This window comes from Oncorhynchus kisutch, linkage group LG3, assembly GCF_002021735.2.
Source record: "Oncorhynchus kisutch isolate 150728-3 linkage group LG3, Okis_V2, whole genome shotgun sequence".
Classification (NCBI taxonomy): Eukaryota; Metazoa; Chordata; class Actinopteri; order Salmoniformes; family Salmonidae; genus Oncorhynchus; species Oncorhynchus kisutch.
Genome location: NC_034176.2, coordinates 24,313,962 through 24,337,840, shown reverse-complemented (window position 1 = coordinate 24,337,840; position 23,879 = coordinate 24,313,962). Strand labels below are relative to the sequence as shown.

General features: G+C 45.5%; 1 protein-coding gene across 1 annotated transcript in view; it reads left to right on the top strand.

The window, feature by feature from the left end:
• Positions 1 to 23,879, top strand: part of LOC109873520 (nuclear receptor corepressor 2) — a 175,376-nt gene that overhangs the window by 145,965 nt on the left and 5,532 nt on the right. Inside the window, 23 exon segments of the mRNA XM_031815261.1 lie at positions 97 to 232; positions 4,303 to 4,415; positions 4,417 to 4,440; positions 4,551 to 4,650; positions 4,833 to 4,940; positions 5,102 to 5,205; positions 7,976 to 8,126; positions 13,999 to 14,124; positions 14,226 to 14,303; positions 14,423 to 14,667; positions 14,794 to 15,139; positions 16,312 to 16,542; positions 16,707 to 16,955; positions 17,070 to 17,222; positions 17,363 to 17,608; positions 17,786 to 17,969; positions 18,153 to 18,833; positions 19,514 to 19,662; positions 21,109 to 21,242; positions 21,547 to 21,731; positions 22,650 to 22,778; positions 22,972 to 23,111; positions 23,207 to 23,260. Of these exon segments, the coding sequence (XP_031671121.1) occupies positions 97 to 232; positions 4,303 to 4,415; positions 4,417 to 4,440; positions 4,551 to 4,650; positions 4,833 to 4,940; positions 5,102 to 5,205; positions 7,976 to 8,126; positions 13,999 to 14,124; positions 14,226 to 14,303; positions 14,423 to 14,667; positions 14,794 to 15,139; positions 16,312 to 16,542; positions 16,707 to 16,955; positions 17,070 to 17,222; positions 17,363 to 17,608; positions 17,786 to 17,969; positions 18,153 to 18,833; positions 19,514 to 19,662; positions 21,109 to 21,242; positions 21,547 to 21,731; positions 22,650 to 22,778; positions 22,972 to 23,111; positions 23,207 to 23,260 (4,066 nt within the window).

Genomic DNA, 23,879 nt, shown 5'->3' with positions numbered 1-23,879 from the left:
AGAAAGATAGCGATTACCCCCCATCCCTTACCGTTTGTGTGTGTGTGTTTGTCCCGTCTTGCAGATAAGTCCCGGGCCTTCTCTCCTCATGGTGACCCTAAGAAGCAGCCGGTGGGGCCAGAGGACCTGAGGGCCACTACCCTGGGCCGGCCCATCATGTCCCCCTACCCAATGTCCCATCGAGACATGGCCAAGCTCAGCCATGACCAGCACCTACTCCACTATAACTCCTGTGAGTCCCACTTACGGCTGTTACGGTGACCATAGTCAAATTAAACATGGCCGTTTAGTTGTGGTAACTAGGCTTCTCCAAGCTCTGATGCTGCTGTTGGTCATTAGTGGCCTCCCAAATGTGCTAATCCCTGGTACCCAGCACCCTAATCTATGGATTTCACTTGACTGGGCAGGGGTTGAGCCAGGCCCAGCCAATCAGAATTTGTTTGTTTTTTTTCCACAAAAGGGCTTTATTACAGACATAAATACTCCTCAGTTTCATCAGCTGTCTGGGTAGCTGGTCTCAGATGATCCTGCAGGTGAAGAAGCCAGATGTGGAAGTCCTGCGCTGGCGTGTTTACACGTGGTCTGCAGTTGTGACACCGGTTGGACGTATAGCCAAATTCTCTAAAATGACATTGGAGGCGCCTTAGGATAGAAAAATGAACATTCAATTCTCTGGCAACAGTTGTGGTGGACATTCCTGCAGTCAGCATGCCGATTGCACACTCCCTCAAAACAGACATATGTGGCTTTGTGTTGTGTGACAAAACTACACATTTTAGAGTGGCCTTTTATTGTCCCCAGCCCAATGTGCACCTGTGTAATGGTCATGCTGTTTATTCAGCTTCTTGATATGCACACCTGTCATGTGGATGGATTATCTTGGCAAAGGCGAAATGCTCACTATCAGGAATGTAAATAATTTTGTGCACAACATTTGTGAGAAATAAGCGTTTTATGTGTTATGGACAATTTCTGGGATTTTTTATTTCAGCTCATGAAACATGGGACCAACACTTGCGTTTATGTTTTTGTTCAGTTTATATTTATTTATCAACTTTCCTAATATTAAGCATATTGTTTTGCTCTACAGCGGGAGTATAGCGTACCTGGCAGGCATGAAAATAAACCACGGGAAAAGTGTCCTCCATTCACTATTTAAGTGGTTAGATGACATCTATTTTTTACCCCCGTGACCCTGTTCTGAGACAAGTGCATGATAATGGTCCATTCTAAATCAAAACTAATTTCGCACACACACTGCCGTTCAAAAGTTTGGGTCACTTAGAAATGTCCTTGTTTTTGAAAGATAAGCAAATTTTTTTGTCCATTTTAAAATAACATCAAATTGATCAGAAATACAGTGTAGACATTGTTAATGTTGTAAATGACTATTGTAGCTGGAAACGGCTGATGTTTACATAGGCGTACAGAGGCCCATTATCATCAACCATCACTCCTGTGTTCCAGTGGCACGTTTCGTTAGCTATTTGTAGTTTTTATTTCACCTTTATTTAACACGGTAGGCCTGTTGACAACAAGTTCTTATTTACAACTGCGACCTGGCCAAGATGAAGCAAAGCAGTGCGACAAAAACAACAACACAGAGTTACACATAAACAAACATACAGTCAATAACACAAAAGAAAAGAAAATTACAGTGTGTGCAAATGTAGAAGATTAGGGAGGCAAGGCAATAAATATGTCATAGAGGCGAAATAATTACAATTACCGGGTTCCGGTTCTAAAGTATAAAAATAGCAGATCCGTACCACATTGGGTGAGCCGGGTTGTAGGAGAGTATATTCAGTCCGTAGATGGAAAGTGAGATTAAAATATATACGAAATAAAAGCGAGGTAAGCAAAACATTTACGGGACGGGACAAGACAAAACACACGTCCGACTGCTACGCCATCTTGGAACCAAGTTTATAATTTTAAAATGCTAATTGATCATTAGAAAACCCTTTTGCAATTATGTGAGCACAGCTGCAAACTGTTGTCCTGATTAAAGAAGCAATCAAACTGTCATTTTAGACTAGTTCAGTATCAGCGGCATCAGTACTGATGAGTTCGATTACAGGCCAGAACAACAATTTCTTCTGAAACTCATCAGTCTATTCTTGTTCTGAGAAATGAAAGGCTATTCCATGCGAGAAATTGCCAAGAAACTGAAGATCTCATACAACTCTGCATACTGCTCCCTTCACAGAACAGGGCAAACTGGCTCTAACCAGAATAAAAAGAGGAGTGGGAGGCCCCGGTGCACAACTGAGCAAGAGGACAAGTACATTAGTGTCTAGTTTGAGAAACAGACACCTCACAAGTCCTCAACTGGCAGCTTCATTAAATAGTACCATCAAAACACCAGTCTCAACGTCAGCAATGAAGGCGACTCCAGGATGCTGGCCTTCTTGTGACAAAACTCACACTCATTCTTGTGTTTAATAAATGTATTGTATAGTGTGTGTGTGTGGCAGGCTTACAATGATGGCAAAAAAACAAAATTTGAGAGTGCGAGAGGGGGTACACAGCTGGAGGTTGAATGTTTGAAGGAGTACGGGACTATAAAAAGTTTGGGAACCACTGGCCTAGCCCATAGGCCTATATGTTTTGATAAGGTTTGTATCACAACTAAAGTGGCCAAAATTTCTTAAAGTTAAGCACATTAATCCGCTTTACGACCAGTGTAGAGCCTAACTGGCATACAAAGGCAGCGTGTGAGTTTCAAGTTTGGGGAAGATAATTTTCACCGTAAAAATGCAACTTTTATAATAAAGAATTACATGCATAATCGCGTTTGCGGTCACTTTGGAGAACAGTGTTTCGCTGCTAATTGTTTGCATTTTGGAACATTCGCGCTTATAGCCGTGTGCGCAATTCTGCACAAATGTCAAGAAATATAAATATCCTTATAGTTTATCAACATTTTAAGATTAACGTTCTGATCGTTTGCATCAGCCACAGGTTTTTTTATGCTAGTGGTTGTATTAATTTGTTATCTATCGCATCCCACAAGGTAGCCTAGCCTAGTGGCAGGTAGCCAAGTGGTTAGAGCGTTGGGCCAGTAACCGAAAGGTTGCTGGATCGAATCCCAGAGCTGACGAGGTAAACATCTGTCGTTTTGCCCCTGAGCAAGGCAGTTAACCCAGTGTTTCCCGGTCGCCGAAGACATGGATGTCGATTAAGGCATCCCCCCGCACCTCTCTGATTCAGAGGGGTTGGGTAAAATGCGGGAGACACATTTCAGTTGAAGGCATTCAGTTGTACAGCTGACCTGGTATCACCCTTTCCCTTTCCCAACTGTCCCAGAGTATGTTTGGAATATTTATTTCTTGCACAGAAAGACAAGTTGACCAATTGAATAGGTAAACTTTTGTACTATGGGGGATTGACATAGGCTATAGCTTTTGCTGTTTGTAAGGCTTACTCATCTTGTTGGCTGACGAAAAGTACTGTAGGCCAATATGCGCCTCGGAATTCGATAAGAAGGATCCGCGCAGTTGTGTCCCCGATGTGTCTGTCTCACTTGTAGCCTACTTCTTAGCTGAGATGCCTGTGAGAATGACCCGATCACGTGACGGGTGTTGGCTAATAAGAATTGAGATATCTGAGAGCCATGTGAGTTAGAAGTGCTCTGACTGTCCACTGTCCCACTACATTCCCATCGGCAGACCCTCACCCCTCCCTATTCCCATCGGCAGACCCTCACCCCTCCCTATTCCCATCGGCAGACCCTCACCCCTCCCTATTCCATCGGCAGACCCTCACCCCTCCCTATTCCCATCGGCAGACCCTCACCCCTCCCTATTCCCATCGGCAGACCCTCACCCCTCCCTATTCCCATCGGCAGACCCTATTCCCATCGGCAGACCCTCACCCCTCCCTATTTCCCATCGGCAGAGCCCTCAACCCCTCCCTATTCCCATCGGCAGACCCTCACCCCTCCCTATTCCATCGGCAGGACCCTCACCCTCCCCTATTCCATCGGACCTCCCCTCCCTCCCATCGGGCAAGACCCCCCCCCCTTCCATCGGACCCACCCCTCCCTGATTCCCATCGGCAGACCCTCACCCTCCTTTAATCCCATCGGCAGACCCTCACCCCCTCCCCTATCCCATCGGCAGACCCTCACCCCTCCCTTTCCCATCGTCATACCCTCACCCCTCCTATTCCAGCTCAAGTCTCATCTCCCATTTCTTTGTTATGCCTCCTTGCTCTGTGCTATTCTTAGCCAACCCTACTTTTCTTCCCTAAACTGCCATGTCTATATTTTTTTAAGTATATTTCTGTCTTTGCTCTCAGCTTTCCAGCAGGCTGGCCACTCTGGGCCCCCTGGTCTGCAGCAGGATGGTGCCAGATTGGCAGCGGTGCTCCCCCTCCATATGCCAGAGCCACCCCCTCTCATCTCCTCCCAACAAGCCAGGGGGGTCTATCACACAGGTATAGGACACTACTCGAGAGAGCCATAGCACCCATTAGATGTTGAGTTATTGTGAAAGTGAATTGAGTTTTGCCGTTCACCATGCTCACTGTTGTTGTGTGGTTCGCAGGGCACCCCAGTGCAGCTGCATAGCCCGGCTCATGGGATGGACCATGGGAAGATGCCCCCTGTACAGATGGGTTTGTCCTGGATGGATCAGAGGAAAGTGGGTGAGTCCAAGTGTCTGGAGTGGGTGCAGCACTCCCAGCCTTGGTTTGCTGGTGAGTTGCCTTCTTCTTACCCTAACCTTCAATTGTAGATTTTGGGTGTCCTGGGCTTTCTCCATTGACACTCTCTCTCCTCTCTGCTCTTGTCTCACACTGTCCCTCTCTGACTCACACACACACACCAGGTCCCTACCCGGTGGTGAAGCAGGAGCAGCTTTCTCCGCGGTGCCCGTCATCCCTGGCAGAGAACCTGTCCACACAGGGGATGCCCCATGACGCCAATGCTGGACGTGGTGAGTTCATAACTAGATACATTCCACACCCCTTGATGTTGGGCACCAAGTGTACACTGCTCTCTGCTTATACTGATTCTCTTCTCTGTTATTGGTACATTAACAGATGTCTATGCCAATATAAAGCCCTGACTCTGCTCCTGGATGTGTTGAATTTGCAGGGTCTTTGCCCGCAGTGCAGGGGGGCAGCATCACAAAGGGCATCCCAGGGACCAGAGTGCACCAGGACTCCCCCATCTCCTACCGGGGAGGCTCCATCACCCAGGTAAGAGCAACACGCTGACCACAACACTACAATGTGCTTCTGCTTACTGTGCCTTGTTCATTATCATGACTTTATCAGCTTTGACCTAAAAGTCTCACCGGACTGTTTGTATGCCTCCAAATGAAACGAGGACAACGACATAGACGTGTTGAGAGGTCATGACCCCAGGCTGGAAAGCTAGTCAGGCTCAGTTAGTGTTCAGGCAAGGCAGGGTAAAGGCTGGGGCTGCAGGCAGGCAGGATCTCCCTGCTAATCCTGCCTGGTGTGACATGATCGTGGCTCTGACTGCTCCCTGTCGCCCTAGCAACAGGTACACACTGTACCACGTCTGTTCTCTACTTTATTTATCTGTTTATTCTCCACTCACTAAGCCCCATCAATGATATGCACAGTCCTCAGCCTGCTGTAATATCTGCCTCGGCCAACTGGCCTTGAAATGGGGTGATGTTATATATGCCCAGATAGATAACTGAGGGAAAGGTGAGAGAGATGTAATCAGAGCGGGTGGGGAAGTTAGCCTGCTCCTTCTTTGTTTGTTTAGCTGACTGCTAGGCAGAGCCAATGTGTGTGTATGTGTGCGTGTGTACAGTTTAGGCTTTGTTGTGTCAGGTGCGTCACTCGCATCTCCCTTGATAAAGTTGAATGCTGAGGGGTAGATGCCCTGGCCCCTGACCTACACTACACCCCCCCTTCTTTGGAAAGATCTGTAATCAACAGACCGGAAATGTGATCTAGGGCAACACATGTCCCTCTTCACCCCCTCCCTCCTCCCACACTCCATATCAGTCTCCAATGACAGCCTTGTGTGCTCTCTATCAGCCTCCCAGCAGGCTTACATAAACACTCAGCGGCAATGGAGGAAATATGACTCACAGCAAAGTGTGCCAGAGATATGACAGAAATCCCTGACCAAACCTGCTGCTGCCATTTTGTCACCTAGTGTTAGCACTGCAGAGTCTGTGGGGCGTATTATCTGAGACACAAATTGTATTCTTATGTGACTATGTGGCATCAGTGCATGATGTACACTCCGTATGATCTTACTCACCAGAGCTATCACAATGAAAAATGACATTCTGGAAAAATATACAGTACCAGTCAAACATTTGGAGACACTTTCATTATTTGTACTATTTTCTACATTGTAGAGTAAGGGTGAAGACTACAAAACTATGAAATAACACATGGAATCATATAGTAACAAAACAGTGTTAACCAAATCCAAATATATGTTATATTTGAGATTCTTCAAAGTAGTCACCCTTTGCCTTAATTACAGCTTTGCACACTCTGCGTTCACTCAACCAGCTTCATGAGGTTGTCACCTGGAATTAATTTAAATTAACAGATGTGCCTTGTTAAAAGTTTGTGGAATTTCTTTCCTTAATGTGTTTAAGCCAATCAGTTGTGTTCAATCAATCAATCAATCAAATGTATTTATAAAGCCCTTCTTTCATCAGCTGATGTCACAAAGTGCTGTACAGAAATCCAGCCTAAAACCCCAAACAGCAAGTAATGCAGGTGTAGAAGGTAGGGGTGGTATACAGAAGATGGCCCTATTTGGTAAAAGACCAAGTCCATATTATGGCAAGAACTAAGCATAGAAAAGACACTCCATTTTTACTTTAAGACATGAAGGTCAGTCAATCCGGAGGATTTCAAGAACTTTCTTCAAGTACTTCACAAAAACCATCAAGCGTTATGATGAAACTGGCTCTCATAAGGATCGCCACAGGAAAGGAAGAGTTAACTACACCTCAGATTGCAGCCCAAATAAATGCTTCACAGAGTTCAAGTAACAGACACATCTCAACATCAACTGTTCAGAGGAGACTGCGTGAATCAGGCCTTCATGGTCGAATTGCTGCAAAGAAACCACTACTAAAGGACACCATTAAGAAGAAGAGACTTGCTTGGGCCAAGAAACACGAGCAATGAACATTCGACCGGTGGAAATCTGTTCTTTGCTTTGAGTCCAAATGTGAGTTCTTTGGTTCCAACCAGTGTCTTTGTGAGACACAGAGTAGCTGAACGGATGATCTCCGCATGTGTGGTTCCCACCGTGAAGCACGGAGGAAGAGGTGTGATGGTGTGCGGGTGCTTTGCTGGTGACACTGTCTGTGATTTATTTAGAATTCAAGGAACACTTAACTAGCATGGCAACTAAAGTATTCTGCAGCGATACGCCATCCCATCTGGTTTGCACTTAGTGGGACTATCATTTGTTTTTCAACAGGACAATGACCCAACACACCTCCAGGCTGTGTAAAGGCTGCATCAGATTACCTGGTTTCTACAATCACCCAACCTCAACCCAATTGAGATAATTTGGGATGAGTTGGACCGCAGAGTGAAGGAAAAGCAGCCAACAAGTACTCAGCATATGTGGGAACTCCTTCAAGACTGTTGGAAAAGCATCCCAGGTGAAGCTGGTTGAGAATATGCCAAGAATGTGCAAAGCTGTCATCAAGGCAAAGTGTGGCTACTTTGAAGAATCTCAAATATAAAATATATTTTGATTTGTTTAACACTTTTTTGGTTCCTACATGATTCCATATGTGTTATTTCATAGTTTTTATGTCTTTACTATTCTGCAATGTAGGAAAAAATTAATAAATAAAGAACAACCTTTGAATGAGTCGGTGTGTCCAAACTTTTGACTGGTACTGTACATCTTACAACAATGACTAATGAAATCTGTGAAACTGATGTCCTCTATCTTGTGAGATGATTGAGTGTTGTTCCTATGTCTGTCCCACTCCCTCCACAGGGCACCCCGGCAGATGTGCTGTACAAGGGGACCATAACCCGTCTGATCACAGAGGATAGCCCCAGCAGAGCAGAGAGGGAGCGGGATGAGCTCCTGTCCAAAGGACACGTGGTCTATGAGGGCATCAGTGGACACATCCTCACCTATGACCGTCAGTACTCTAACCTTCTAGAAATGCTGTGCTACTTCACTTACTTACAATGCCTTCAGAAAGTATTCGTACCCCTTGACTTATTACACATTTTGTTGTTACAGCCTGAATTTTAAATGTATTGTTTTTCCTCATCCATCTACACACAATACCCCATTATGACTAAGGGGAAACGTGTTTTTAGACATTTTTGCAAGTTTATTGAAAATGACGTTTCAAGTTTACATACAGTGCATTCGGAAAGTATTCATACCCCTTCACTTTTCCCACATTTTGTTAAATAATAGCCGTAGGCCGGACGAATTTGAATTACTGTTTAACGGATGCCCTGCCTTACTTTTCTCCACACCTCGCAAAAAAAACTAATCAGATGTGTCATTTTTTGGGCAATATATGTTTATAACTCACTGTCCGCTCTCCCTTGTTGCTTTCCCAAGTTGATGCGCAACAGACCAAACAGCCTCAGATCATGTTTGAGCCTCTGATTGGACAGTGAAACACACACGCTCACACCTTTCATTTCTCTCTCATGCCGTCATGGCTGAAGCCAGCGCAAATTCCTACTATTTATCTGTCCAGGTTAAATGTGGGACGTCCCTTGTTATAAACAAACAGTCAGTTAAATTCATGCATCATTTTCAGATCTATTAGAAGCGATTAATATACGAAACAACAATGTCATTGAACCAATTCACTGGCCATGCAAGCTGATAGTATTTTGGAACATTCGCGCTTATAGCCGTGTGCGAAATATAAATATCCTTATAGTTTATCAACATTTTAAGATTAACGTTCTGATCGTTTGCATCAGCCACAGGTTTTTTGATGCTAGTGGTTGTATTAATTTGTTATCTATCGCATCCCACAAGGTAGCCTAGCCTAGTGGCAGGTAGCCAAGTGGTTAGAGCGTTGGGCCAGTAACCGAAAGGTTGCTGGATCGAATCCCAGAGCTGACGAGGTAAAAATCTGTCGTTTTGCCCCTGAGCAAGGCAGTTAACCCAGTGTTCCCCGGTCGCCGAAGACATGGATGTCGATTAAGGCATCCCCCCGCACCTCTCTGATTCAGAGGGGTTGGGTAAAATGCGGGAGACACATTTCAGTTGAAGGCATTCAGTTGTACAGCTGACCTGGTATCACCCTTTCCCTTTCCCAACTGTCTCAGAGTATGTTTGGAATATTTATTTCTTGCACAGAAAGACAAGTTGACCAATTGAATAGATAAACTTTTGTACTATGGGGGATTGACATAGGCTATAGCTTTTGCTGTTTGTAAGGCTTACTCATCTTGTTGGCTGACGAAAAGTACTGTAGGCCAATATGCGCCTCGGAATTCGATAAGAAGGATCCGCGCAGTTGTGTCCCCGATGTGTCTGTCTCACTTGTAGCCTACTTCTTAGCTGAGATGCCTGTGAGAATGACCCGATCACGTGACGGGTGTTGGCTAATAAGAATTGAGATATCTGAGAGCCATGTGAGTTAGAAGTGCTCTGACTGTCCACTGTCCCACTACAACCCCTCTCTATTCCCCAGACCTTTCGTCATACCCTCACCCCTCCCTATTCCCATCGTCATACCCTCACCCCTCCCTATTCCCATCATCATACCCTCACCCCTCCCTATTCCCATCGGCAGACCCTCACCCCTCCCTATTCCCATGCAAGCTGATAGTATTTTGGACGGCCAAATTGAAGTCAAAATGATTGAAATCGAAGTGTGTCAGCTGTATGGTGATTTGCAATTCATAACTTACATTTTGCCGGTACTATCAGTAGTTGTAGGCCAACCGATAACACCAAGATGGAATGCGTTTGAAGTGATGATGTGTCGCCGAGAATAGCTAGCATGTCCAGCAAAGTACATGGCCAGTGGCACGCGCACACTTCGTGCAGATCAGCAGCTCCACAATGATGTGATTGACTCTCTCCAAGGTGAGGGCTTTTCATGGCAGCCAGACGAGACCGTCAAAAGAGGATGCGGTGAGCAAAGTTACTGGGCTGGAATTTAGTCAAGCTTGCTGATGCTTCTAATTGTGCATGTTACAAACACATTTTTATATTTTGATGATGATAGGCTATACTCTAGGCTGGATTTATATATTTTTTCCAATGCTACATTCATTTGGCAGACCCAACTGGGCCTCTTTTGACAAGGCCTAGTCCTTGAGAGGTCTAATCATATTTGTATGAATAATTTGTTAACACTTATAGGCTATAGAGATGCATTCAGGTAATGAATTCATTTTTATACATCAACATTTTATACAAGTTGTACTTCCCATTGTGTTTCATTTATCATGGTTATAACAACATTGTAACATCTTTCTTTTTAAGAAACATAGTGTAGGTTTTCGCATGGAATAAGTAACTCTTGAAGCTCGCATTAGGCCTAAATCCTGCACAAGTGCCCCCTAGGACAATGTGGTCAAGTTCTGTTATTCCTTATCACTTAATGTTTATTTATTTTGTATTTATTTGCTCGATCATGCCACTTTTCTGGGGGAAAATAAGTTAAACAGTGAATCAATTTTGCCTGGCCTTATCCTAAAATTGATTAAAAAAAAAATTTCTCCCCTTCATCAATCTACACACAATACCCCATAATGAAAAGCAAAAACAGCTTTTTAGGAATTTTAGCAAATGGATGACATAACAAAAACTGAAATATCAAATTTACGTAAGTATTCAGACCCTTTACTCTCAGTACTTTGTTGAAGCGCCTTTGGCAGCGATTACAGCCTCAAGTCTTCTAGGGTATGACGCTACAAGTTTGGCACACCTTTATTTGGGGAGTTTCTTGTGTTTTTCTCTGCAGATCCTCTCATGTTCTGTCAGGTTGGATGGGGAGCATCGCTGCACAGCTATTTTCAGGTCTCTCCAGAGAGAGGTCTCTCCAGTTTGAATGGGTTCAAGTCGAGGCTCTGGCTGGGCAACTCAAGGACATTCAGAGACTTGTCCCGAAGCCACTCCTGCATTGTCTTGGGTGTGTGCTTAGGGTTGTTGAAAGGTGAACGTTCGTTCCAGTCTGAAGACCTGAACACTCTGGAGCAGGTTTTCATCAAGGATTTGTCTGCACTTTGCTAGGTTCATCTTTCCCGGCTAGTCTTTCAGTCCCTTCCACTGAAAAAGATCAACACAGCATGATGCCATCACCACCATGCTTCACTTCACTGTAGGGATGGTTTTGGGTAGGTGCCTGGTTTCCTCCAGACGTGACGCTTGGCATTCAGGCCAAAATGTTCAATCTTGAAATCATCAGACCAGAGAATCTTGTTTCTCATGCTCTGAAAGTTCTTTAGGTTCCTTTTGGCAAACTCCAAGCAAGTTGTCATGTGCCTTTTACTGAGGAGTGGCTTCCGCCTGACCACTCTACCATAAAGACCTGATTTGGTGGAATGCTGCAGAGATGGTTGATATTCTGGAAGGTTCTCCTATTTCCACAGAGGACCTCTGGAGCTCTGTCAGAGTGACCATCGGGTTCTTTGTCACCTCCCTGACCAAAGCCCTTCTCCCCTGATTGCTCAGTTTGGCCAGGCGGCCAGCTCTAGGAAGAGTCTTGGTGGTTCCAAACTTCTTCCATTTAAGAATTATGGAGGACATTTTTTGGTGCCCTTCCCCAGAACTCTGCCTTGACACAATCCTGTCTCAAAGCTCAACGGACAATTCCTTCGACCTCATGGCTTGGTTTTTGCTCTGATATACACTGTCAACTTTGGGACACAGGTATGTGCTTTTCCAAATCATGTCCAATCAATTGAATTTACCACAGGTGAACTTCAATCAAGTTGTAGATACATATCAAGGGTTATCAATGGAAACAGGATGCACCTGAGCTCAATTTCGAGTCTCAGAGCAAAAGTTCTGAATACTTACAGTACCAGTCAAAAGTTTGGACACACCTACTCATTCAAGGGTTTTTCATTATTTTTACTATTTTCTACATTGTAGAATAATAGTGAAGGAATCACAACTATGAAATAACACATATGGAATCATGTAGTAACCAAAAAAAGTCTGAAACCGATCAAAACATATTTGAGATCCTTCAAAGTAGCCACCCTTTGCCTTGATGAACCACACATATGGCGGTTGGATCCAAAAATCTAACATTTTAACATCTACCGGTATAATGTCCATTGCTCGTGTGTTTATTTATTTGCCCAAGCAAGTCTCTTCTTCTTAATGGCGTCCTTTAGTAGTGGTTTCTTTGCAGCAATTTGACCATGATGGCCTTATTCACGCAGTCTCCTCTGAACAGTTGATGTTGAGATGTCTGTTAAATTAACTTATTGAAGCATTTATTTGGGCTGCAATTTCTGAGGCTGGTAACACTAATGAACTTATCCTCTGCAGCAGAGGTAACGTTGGGTCTTCCTTTCCTGTTGTGGTCCTCATGAGGGCCAGTTTTATCATAGCGATTGATGGTTTTTGCAACTGCACTTGAAGAAAGTGCACTTTCAAAGTTCTTGACATTTTCATGTCTGAAAGTGATGACGGAGTGTCTTTTCGCTTTGTTTATTTGAGCTGTTCTTGCCATAATATGGTATTTTGGTCTTTTACCAAATAGGGCTATCTTCTGTATACCACCCCTACCTTGTCACAACACAACTGATTGTCTCAAACGTGTTGAGGAAAGAATTTCCACAAATGAACTTTTAGCGAGGCACACCTGTTCATTGAAATGCATTCCAGGTGACTACCTCGTGAAGCTGGTTGAGAGAATGCCAAGAGTGTGCAAAGCTGTAATCAAGGCAAAGGGTGGCTTCTTTGAAGAAAAAAATATATTTAACACCTTTTTGGTTACTACATGATTCTATATGTGTTATTTCATAGTTTTTTTTGTCTTCACTATTATAATTAAGAGAAATCCTGAAATGAGTGTCCAAACTTTTGACTGGTACTATATGTAAATAAGGTATTTCTAAAAACCTGTTTTCAATTTGTCATTATGGGGTATTGTGTGTATATTGAGGACATTTTTTTTTATTAAATACATTTTGGAATAAGCCTGTAACGTAACAAAATGTGGAAAAAGTGAAGGGGTCTGAATACTTTCCGAATGCACTGTACGTTTTCACACCCCTTTGTATTCACATCCAATTTCCTTTGATCATCCTTGAGATCTCACTACAACTTGGAGTCCACTTGTGACCAATTCAATTATTTGGACATGATTTAGAATGTAGCACACCTATATGGAGCCAAATACAGGACATTCCTTGATGAGAACCTGCTTCAGTGCAAACAGCCTTAGACTGGGGAGAAGATTTAAGTTCCAACAAGATAATAACCCCATGCATACACCCAAAGCAATGCTGGGAAATCTTCAGAACAAGAATGTGAAAGCCCTTCAGTGGCCCAGCTAAAGCCCAGACTTGAATCCCATTGAAAATCTTTGGAAAGACTTGAAGATTGTTGTTCACCGCCGCTCCCCATCTATCTTAACAGCACTTGAGAAAATCTGCAAGGAAGAATGAGAGAGAATCCCCAAATCCAGATGTGCAAAGCTGATACAGACATACCCAAGACGACTCAAAGCTGATACAGACATACCCAAGACGACTCAAAGCTGTAATCGCCACCAAAGGTGCTTCTACAAAGTATTGACTCAGTGGTGTGAATACTTATGTAATTGAGATATTTCTGTGTTTTTCAATACGTTTTCATTATGGGGTGTTGTGTGTAGATGGGTGAGAAAAAAATCTATTGAATCCATTTTGAATTCAGGCTGTAACACAACAAAATGTGGGATTAGTTGAAGGGTATGCCTACTTTCTGAAGAGTTTAAACCACCCCTCAATGCCCTCTGATGCTTGGTATTTCTAGGTGGATTATCCCTGTTCCTCTGACAGTTGTTTGTGGTGTGTTCTCCTCAGGCCCACCCTCTCAGAACCCTAAAGATGACGGCCGGGGCCAGCCTGGGGAGATCTTGGGGCTGAAGCGCCCCTATGATGTCAGGGGGTTGCCCATGAGGGAGACACTGTCTGCAGCTAACTGTGAGGGTAAGTTTTGGGGTCAGCTACCTTCTAACAGCTCTAGCATGTACTTTATGTAGACTACAGTAACCAATGCTATTCTTTCTTCACTTTGACCCCTACTTCAGGTCTGATAGGCAGAGCCATATCTCACGAGAGAGACAACCCACACCCAACCCACCACATCCGTGGTTCCATTTCACAGGGTAAAGCAAATAGACCCACTCTTTTATTCCATCAGGGTATGGTCACCTCACCGAGTTGCACAATGGCTCGTTAAGTTTGTAACTCCTGTGTGTTTGTGTTCCTCCTCTCCTCCCCCCAGGTATCCCCCGTCACCTGGACATCCAGGATGGCTACATGAGGCGGGAGGCCAAGCAGGTGAAGAGAGAGGGCTCCCCGTCCCAAGGGACTGGCCAGATGGCTGAACCCATGAAGAGTCGAGAGGCCATTGTGCCCACAGTGAAGGAGGGGGGGCGATCCATCCACCTCATCCCCAGAGAGGAGCTCCGACTGATGCCCGAAGGCATGATGATGCCCAAGGCTGGCAAAGAGGGCATCATAGTACAGGTGAGTGGAATGTCACACTGTAGATGCTCTGCACGTCAGTGCACACTGCCTCAGGGAAATTAAAAAGCAACAAAAGTCACTACTGTTGGTAGAAAGATTCAGTATTTTTCATTGTCTTTTTTTCAGGGCACTCCTATGAAGCAGGAGCAGGGTAGCTCAAGGAAGGGGCACGACGTTCGTTCCATAATCGCCAGCTCCCCACGCTCCCACTACGGCATGCCCTCCCACCTGGAGATGCGGGGACCCGAGCAGCGGGGCCGCTACGAGGAGGGTCCTAAGAGCCGTCCCAGCGCTGTGGTCAACACGGCCAGCTCCATGGCTCGATCCTCGCCCCTGGCAATGGGGGGTGAGCAGGGTGGCAAGGCTCACCACAGCCCTGTGGGCTACGAGGAACACAAGGGTGGCATAAGGGCTCCCTACCCTGGACCTTCTCACCGAGGATCTCCCCTGTCAGGCCAGCGGCAGCATGAAGGTATGTCACACACTCAGTCCTGACTGTACACTGTCCTAGGGATGTGACAAATGGAAACATTTTCTTAAAGTTTAAACAGACATTTTATTATCGGTTTTCTGTTGTGAATTCACAATGCAGCTGCCAGCAACAGTGTTGTCTCCCTTTCCGATGGTTAAGTGTTGCATTTCCTTCTCATTTAACTTCTCAAAGTATTGCCATACAGGACTTTGCTGCTGTCACTTGATTTTCTCTGACATTTTTTCAACTGTTAGCAATGATGGAGATGTTGACTCCAAAATAATTGATTTCTCGACTCCCTGGGTCTAGTCCCATTTCTGAGTGTAAAGATAAACTCCTAAGATTGAGTATTTTTGGAACGGAGGAGACTGATTAGTTTCCGTACTTCCGAGAACACAAACACTCGCATCTTTCACAGCGAGCTAGCGAGGGGCGGAGAGAGGGGCGAGGCACAATATAAGTAGTTTGGTCACCAGACAGACAGTCACAACCGTGCACTAGGCCTACCTATCTGCTATCAAAAGCTGTATCTCGCAATGGAATGCTTTATCTTACCATTTTGTGGCCTGCAATGTCTCGCAACTTCAGTAAAGCAGGGCCTATCATCAATATATAGGCTAGGATATTTTACATGTAACAGACTGAAGACTGAACACACACTCGTATCATTAATGAAGAGCACGAGCAGGCGAGCCAGCGTGAGGGAGAGAGAGGAAGGGGCAGGAAGAAAGCCTGTCTTGGTCATCTGTATCTCGCAATGTCTTGTCTTGCATGCCTCACAAATTCACCAAAGTAGCCTAAAGTTGACCTCTTCCTCAGGATTGATTTAAATTACACAACTTTCCCCAGGACTTTATAGCCTATTGACGAGTTAAGCCATAACGCAAACAAAATGCTATGTTTTGTGATAACTGCACTGAGATTTTAGTTTTGTGGGGGGGAAACTAAGATTTTCAGTTAGGGATTTTTCTTTACATTAAGGATTCCAACGTTAAAGAGTTTAAACGTTCCTTCCTGTCTGTTCCTAGCTTGTCTGATTGAGATGCATTGATAGTTTTTTGCCCTGGGTTGAGTTGCTCTCCCCTAGTGTTAACATACCTAATATGAAGGCCACAGTGTGTGTGTTTTCTAAAGCATCCTGCTCTCTCCCATCTCCTCTCTGTGTGGTCCAGGCTCCAATAAGAACCAGCCTCAGGAGCGCAAGGCCACACCCACTCCTCGGGAGATGAGCACCGGCAAGTCACCCCTGCCGGGCGTTGCCGAGCAGCAGGCCCAACAACAACAGGCGTCCCTGGCGTCGTACGAGCGTCTGCTGCAGGGTCTGGGGGCCGACGTGTACCGAGGACAGATCCCCCTATCCTTCGATCCTGCCTCCCTGCGTCAGGGCATCCCCATCGACCCAGGTACATAGTACACGGCTGGTCCATTCTTGTGTCCACTGTACAGTACACTACAGAGGAGCTCCTTAAATAACTCTTCTTTCTGTCTGTTGAAAGGATGTGGTTTGGGGGAGGGATTATGGGACTTGATATGATGGCATCTCTTTGTCTTCCTCCCCATTTATTAGCCTACTACCTGCCTCGCCACCTGGCCCCTAACCCTGGCTACCCTCACCCTTACCCCTACCTGATCCGGGGCTTCCCCGACACGGCAGCCCTGGAGAACCGCCAGACGCTGCTCAACGACTACATCACCTCCCAGCAGATGCACCAGTGGCCTGCAGCCGCAGCTATGGCTGCCCAGCGCTCAGACCTGCTGAGAGGGCTCTCGCCACGGGACCAGCCCCTCCAAATGCCCTACTCTGCTGCCCCACGCGGTGAGCCTCACTCTTGTCACAGTACAAACACACGCACACAGAAAGGAGACCTAGCTGGACCGGTGTAGTGTAATGTAGTTTTGACTAATGTTCTTCTTGCCTTCTCTTCCCCAGGGATCATCGATCTGTCTCAGGTGCCACACTTACCTGTCCTAGTCCCTCCCTCTGCAGGGTCTTCCGGCTCCCCCATGGACCGCATCACTTACATCCCCGGGGGCCAGGGAGGCTTCCCCACCCGGCCTTACAACACCTCCCCCATCTCACCAGGTACTGGACTGGACTGTACTGTACTGCACTCTACACACCAGCCATCGGCCTGGGAACAGAGGAGTTGTCTGTGTTTGAAAGGGTTGCTATGTGACTGACTCATCTGTGTGTGTTTTGTTTGTGTCCCTCCTTTGCTGTAGTTGGGCCCCAACACATGAGCAAGCAGCATGGCACACCATCTACTGACCGCGAGAGAGAGAGGGACCGCGAGAGAGAGAGGGACCGCGAGAGAGAGAGGGACCGCGAGAGAGAGCGGGACCGCGAGAGAGAGAGGGAGCAGGAGAGAGAGAGGGATCGTGAGAGACAGCGAGACAGAGAGCGGGACCGGGACAGAGAGAAGGGGATCTCTCATGGCAACGTGGAACATGCCCCCATCTGGAGACCAGGTGTGTAAAGATCTAGACACACTCTGCTATTACATTGTTATCTTATTACCATTATAGTAGCGCATTTACAGCACATGGTCTGTATGTGATGTGTATTCTGCTGTTCTATGAGATGAAAGATGTTACTCTGTGCAGTGTGTAATGTGAGTACTGTTTTCCCTCTGTTCCCTCACTCAGGCACAGAGCACAGCTCCGGTGGTAGCAGCAGTGTCAGGCCCTCCTCCCACTCCGGCTACAGCCACCAGCACTCCCCGGTGTCCCCTCGTACCCAGGACAGTGTCCAGCAGAGGCCCAGCGTCCTGCACAACACTGGGGGCAAGAGTCTGCCTGTCAGTGACCACAACAACCCTTCTGTGCTAAGGTAAGCTGTACGGTAACATGTCGGATAAATGGCTAAGTGTCTCCTACAGTATGTGCCTTGGTTCACTGAATATCATGTGCTCCTTCTGTGTTTCTTCTAAATATGATGTGCAGACTGTAGTGGGGGTTCATCTGTGGTTGGCATGTTCACTGACTGTTTTAGTGATTGGTTTACCTCTTCCAGGTCCATGCCAGGCTCCAATCGCTACCCAGGCTACAGCCACCTCCAGAGGACCGGGATGCCTACTGAGGGCTACCCACCAAGCATGGACCCCAAGGAAATGGGCCGGGATGGTGGCAAGAGCAGGGGAGGCCTTCCTAAACACACCCAAGACCAACATGGGCCCTCTATATCCTCCAGCAAATCTGACCCCAAGCAGGCCAGCCCTAACCAAGGGGGTTACCCCGTGCCCTACCCTCAGGGCTCTGCAGCCTCTTACCACTCAGGCCGGCCCCCACCTCACCTGCTGCCCCCCCAGTCGGATAGCCATGTTGGCCGCGGAGAAAGTGGCACACCTAGTAGGGAAAAGACTCAAAACAAACCGATGTCCGTTCAGGAACAAGAGCTCCGATCACTCGGTAAGACCACCATGACTGCGGCCAACTTCATAAACGCGATTATCATGCGTCAAATTTCTTGTGAAACGGGGATGCCAGAGACGGGCTCGCTCGTGGCCAACAGCGCCAGTGATGGTAAGACGCTCTGGATCCCAGGGTCCCCTCATCACCCAGACCCTCCCCCCGTTCGTCTGTGGCATATTGCACGCTGTGGTGGTTGGCATTATCAAATCAGTCCAATACATTTTTACATGTTATGTTTTCATATTATTTTTTCAACACTATACTATTTTATCTTTTTTTCCATGTAACTTAGAACTATGTCGTTTGTTTTTTAAATGTGGGTACTTGAAGACCACCAAAGGTGACCTCTGGATCCAAACTTGAACATCTAATATTATTATTTACACGTTTGACATTCAGAAGAAAAAGCAGAAACTGGAGCTGACTAGATATGGACAGAGTATTAAGGAGATGAAAGCGGCTGACGAGCTGGATAAATCAAATTATCCAGCTTGTTTTTATTAAATTACTATGTATTGACCATTATTATGGCAAAAATACAGAACTCAATTGGTATTTCCTTGAAGAGAAAGATCCTAGGTGCCCTTTAAGGTATCACTCATTGAAAATTTAAGCATAACATCCTTTGCTGCTTCTTATTTTCATTTCAGGACATGACGGTCTTCTATGTGGCATCCCCCATATTGCAGACTTAGTTCACCTGTAGTGTTCAAGAGTTCCAGATTAGAAACTAATCTATGAGATGTAATGTTGGTATCCTTATTAGGATTGTAGTAATTCTGTTCATATTTGATTAATAGTTAGTAATGACACCTTCCTTACAGACTCACCTCACAAAACCTCAAATGTGCCAGAAGTAAGGCAGAATATTGCTAGCTAGATTACCTAAATGACCTAAGCTTTCTTTTATGGTGTGTGACAGTCAGCTTCTCTCAATATAAACCAGTGTGAGTCGTGTAGTAGGAAATGTCCAGGCGAGCCTGCCAGAGTGCATCACCAGCCTAAAGCCCCACCAGCCACCAGACAGACCCTCACTGGGGCTCCAGATAGTATTGCTCTTCCACTGGAGGGGGGTCGAGGTGGGGGGCAGGGAGAGGGCTTGAGGGGTGGTGGTGAGACCACAAAAAAAGATCCAGGGTGGAGGGGGATGCTGCAGCTTCAGGCCACAAAGTATCTGCATGCTCTTATTATGCCTCACTGTAATTTATGCAGATTTTTTCCACAACACCTCTCAACAAAACCTCTGATTTTTCCCATCACAAAAAAATGTTGATCTTGTTTTTCCACTTGTTAAGCTATGTGCCACATCAATATTTCTGACATGCATATAGGGCAAGTGTGTGCATGCAAAGTTCAGAGAAGTAGTGTGGTATAACAGACTCTGATATATTTATATACTGTTGCATGTTCAGTATTGTCCATTAGGAAAAAGCTAGACCATACATTCACAATGCTACAGAGAGAAGACAGTAGTGCACTATAAAGCTGGATTTCAAATGGACCGGAGACACTAGTTTCTGAGCGACGGTAGCAACTGCCAGCCGAAGACAGTGTCATGTTGTTCCAAAGCTCTAGCAATAGAACAGATGAGTGTCTTCAACAGAGTGGGACTCCAGGGAACTATGCTGCCCTCCAGGGGTGGACTGACTTACATCAGCTGTTCCAAAGATGAATGCTCTGGTGCAGAACATTTCCAGAGCACAACACACACTGTATGCGCATTGCGTACAGTTTCTGTAATGAAAGCCAGAGATTAGTCAAATTGACTTAGGGCACTCCCTAAAGCCCCCTGGGAGAATGACCTCAAAATAGTTCCTCAATGACACTCTAGGGCTGTCTGAGAACGTCCTGGTCCATTTTAACTGGTACTATACTACAGCATACACACTTGTTGCTAGCACACTTTTTAAAGCAGGAAACCCATTTGATCTGCTGAAATCTAGGCCTATATCATAAATATAGAATGAAAAGCAGCAGCAGTGTTCGGTGGTCCTTAAATTTGGCGCCATTTCTTCTAAGCTCATCAATTTATGGACCATTTTATGTCACCGCCTAGCTTCTTAGTCCGATTTTCGGGGGTTTGAGATTTGTGCGTCTCTCCTTTGAGTAGAGTGCAATATGGAAATAAGTCAATCGTGATCTAAAGTAGATTGTCAAATCCAACACACTGGCTGACAACGCATAGTAGAGACAGGATTTCTGCAGGGGAAAGTGCCGTTGCGCTCTTATACACAGCAGATGTCACGCAATGTTTACAGAGCACAACGTCAGCTGTGCACATAATGGACTTGTTTTGAAAACAAGACATTTTTTAACGATGCATGTGTTTTTGTTTATTTTATAACAAGCTCTGCCTGTAAGCTGCCTCTATTCAAACTGGCCCAAGCAACTGAATTTCTGCCTTCTTTGTCCCCTCTGTGTGTGTCTGTGTACCTGGTGGTGCTGCTTAATTTGTGTGTGTGTGTGTGTGTGCACGCTCATGCTCTGTATGGCTCCACCCCTGTGTGCAATCTGTGTGGGTGCTTGTGTGTGTGTTGGGCTGTGTCCTGGACCCTCAGCTCAACAAAAGATGATGCCCATGGAGCAGCACGGTCTGTACCGGCCTCCCTCCGAGGAGAGGCTGTCCCCGGGCCAGCAATCCCCCCTGATGAAAGGCAGCCAGAGGGTGGTCACCCTGGCGCAGCACATCAGTGTAAGCCCCCTAGTTAATGACATGGTGTTCATATTGATCTTAAAGAATTATTATATTTTACTGTATTATATCAGTGTTGCATTTACCATGATAAGGATGATTTTAATACAGTTCTTCTCAGATCAAAGTCTTCTGTAGAAATTAAATGGGGAGCTTTTCTTGGGGGCTGACAAGTGGAAGGTAAAGATCTTGCTGAACAGGTTGGGGATGTGGGAGTATAGAAGTCACTAGAAGTAGGTAGGTTTCCTCCTTGCTGCCTGTCGTGTGTCTGACCCTTGTCTCTGATGTTGTGTGTGGGTAACAGGAGGTGATCACCAAGGACTATACCCGGCAGAGCCAACAGGCCCAGCAGCAGTCCTACCACAGCAACCCAGTCCTGGACCTAACCCGGCCCCTCAGCGCTCCCCATGCCCTGCCTGCCACCCAGGAGTCTAGCCAGGGACCTCGCTACACTCCAGAGAGGACAGGAGGGGAACGTACCCGAGATGGGTATGGCCCAAGACTGTGTTTTACTTCATGTTCACCCTTAGCGGGGTCGACACAATCGGATGCATCCGGTTTTCAGAGGAAATGGGAGAGAGCCTGTGCTGCGACTTCTGTTTCTGGATGTTAACAAGGCGACACTCCATCTTAACTCCTCCTCCACGTGTATTAGATTGGTTGAACAGTGCAGAAGAGAACATCCCACCTTTTTCTCATCAGGAGCAAAGTGTGGGGTGTACGGTCAGGTGTATATTTAACGCCTGCTATGTTAGGTTACTTTATGTACAATATGTCTACTTACATGCTGACTCGCGTGCGCATATTGATTTTGTCCATCCAGACACTACCAAGACACGCAGGTTGAATTAACAAAACTAACTCTGAACCAACTATATTAATTTGGGGACAGGTCTAAAAGCATTAAGCATTCATGGCAATTTAGCTAGTTAGCTTGCTGTTGCTATCTAATATGTCCTGGGATATAAGCATTGGGTTGTTAGTTTACCTGAAATGCACAAGGTCCTCTACTCAGACAATTAATCCACAGATAAAAGGGTTACGTGAGTTAGTTTCTAGTGATCTCTCCTCCTTCAGGCTTCTTCTTCATTGGACTTTATATGGCTGTTGGCAACCAGCTTTAAGGTGCTTTCCGTCACCCACGTGGGTATATGCTCCTAGAAACCAACGAGGAGATGGGAGAGGTTCTATGTTAGTGCCTGGCTAGGCAGAGGCTCGTTGATGAGCGCGAGCACTTTGGTTGAGTAACATGTATGTGTACATTTATTTTGCAATGCTCACAGGCGTAAACCGTGCGGTGTGGTCAGCATGTTATGTACAATATATCTACCAGCATGTGGAAATGTAGAAGTTGAATATTAACTACTATACTCAGACCACAGTGGCTTATTTGTGTGTGTGTCCTAGGTCTCCTCAGCCCAAGGCCTCACCTGTCAGTATGTCTGCAGACGGCATTGAGCCAGTGTCCCCTGCAGGAGCTATGTCTGAACCAGATTCTCAAGGGGCCTCCTACCCCAACGAGCAGGGAGAGCAGGGGTAAGGCCTCATCCTACCTCCTTCACACAGCTAGTAGTCATTCAATCACTCTAACCCACAATGTCAGTTATGTACTCCTTATTGTTAACACATTTTCTTGACAACTCTTGGTAAAAATGTTGGGCTGTATGTTCTATTGTGTGTAGTACAGTAGTTCTCCTGATGCTAACCAGACGTGGACGTCTCTCCACAGCATGGGCTCTCGCTCCCCTCCCAACACCCAGCCCCCAGCCTTCTTTAGCAAGCTCACTGAGAGCACCTCGGCCATTGTCAAGTCCAAGAAACAGGAGATGATCAAGAAGATGACCGTGGTCGGCAGTGAAACTGATTTCAGTGAGTCCCACCCTCACAGATACTGTAGTACTGTAGATACTATATTCATTGACAAAGAGAATATGCTTTAAAAAATATGATGTTTCTATTTACAGATACTGGCCAGCCAGGAACAGAGATTTTCAACATGCCTGCCTCTACCACTGCAGGTAAAATAGAGATTGATTACCATGGGATATTTGTGGTGAGAGGTGGATTAGTGTTACTCTCAACCACAATGCTGTTGTATAACGTGCTTGGAGAAGTCCTAGTTTTTCTGTGATTAATGTACCATGGACTGTGCTAGCTAGTTTTGCTGTTATGTGATCAGGGTTGGGTAGGTTATTTTCTAAATGTAATCTGTTACTAGTTACCTGTCCAAAATGTTTATCAGTAACGTAACTTTTGGATAACCCAAACTCAGTAATGTAATCGGGTTACTTTTAAATTACTTTCCCCTTAAGACATTAAAATAAGATAAAATAATATTACCAATTGAACGACATCTGTTGCAGGATAAATCATAGCTGGCCATAAATGGATGTTGCATTTTACTATGGGTTGGTTATGTAGGCTTCTTCTAACCCATCGCTTTCTACTACAGATAATATAATGATTAGGTTATATCTTTACATTTAAACCCAAAGTCTGTAAGATTGCCAGTCATTCCAATTAATTGAACCCCTTGATCTTCAAGAATAGGACTTGGAATTATGGAAGTATAGATTAGCCAAATATTTTTAGAAGACATAGCTTGGACTGTAGCCTAGAAAAGCCTATTCCTGTTTT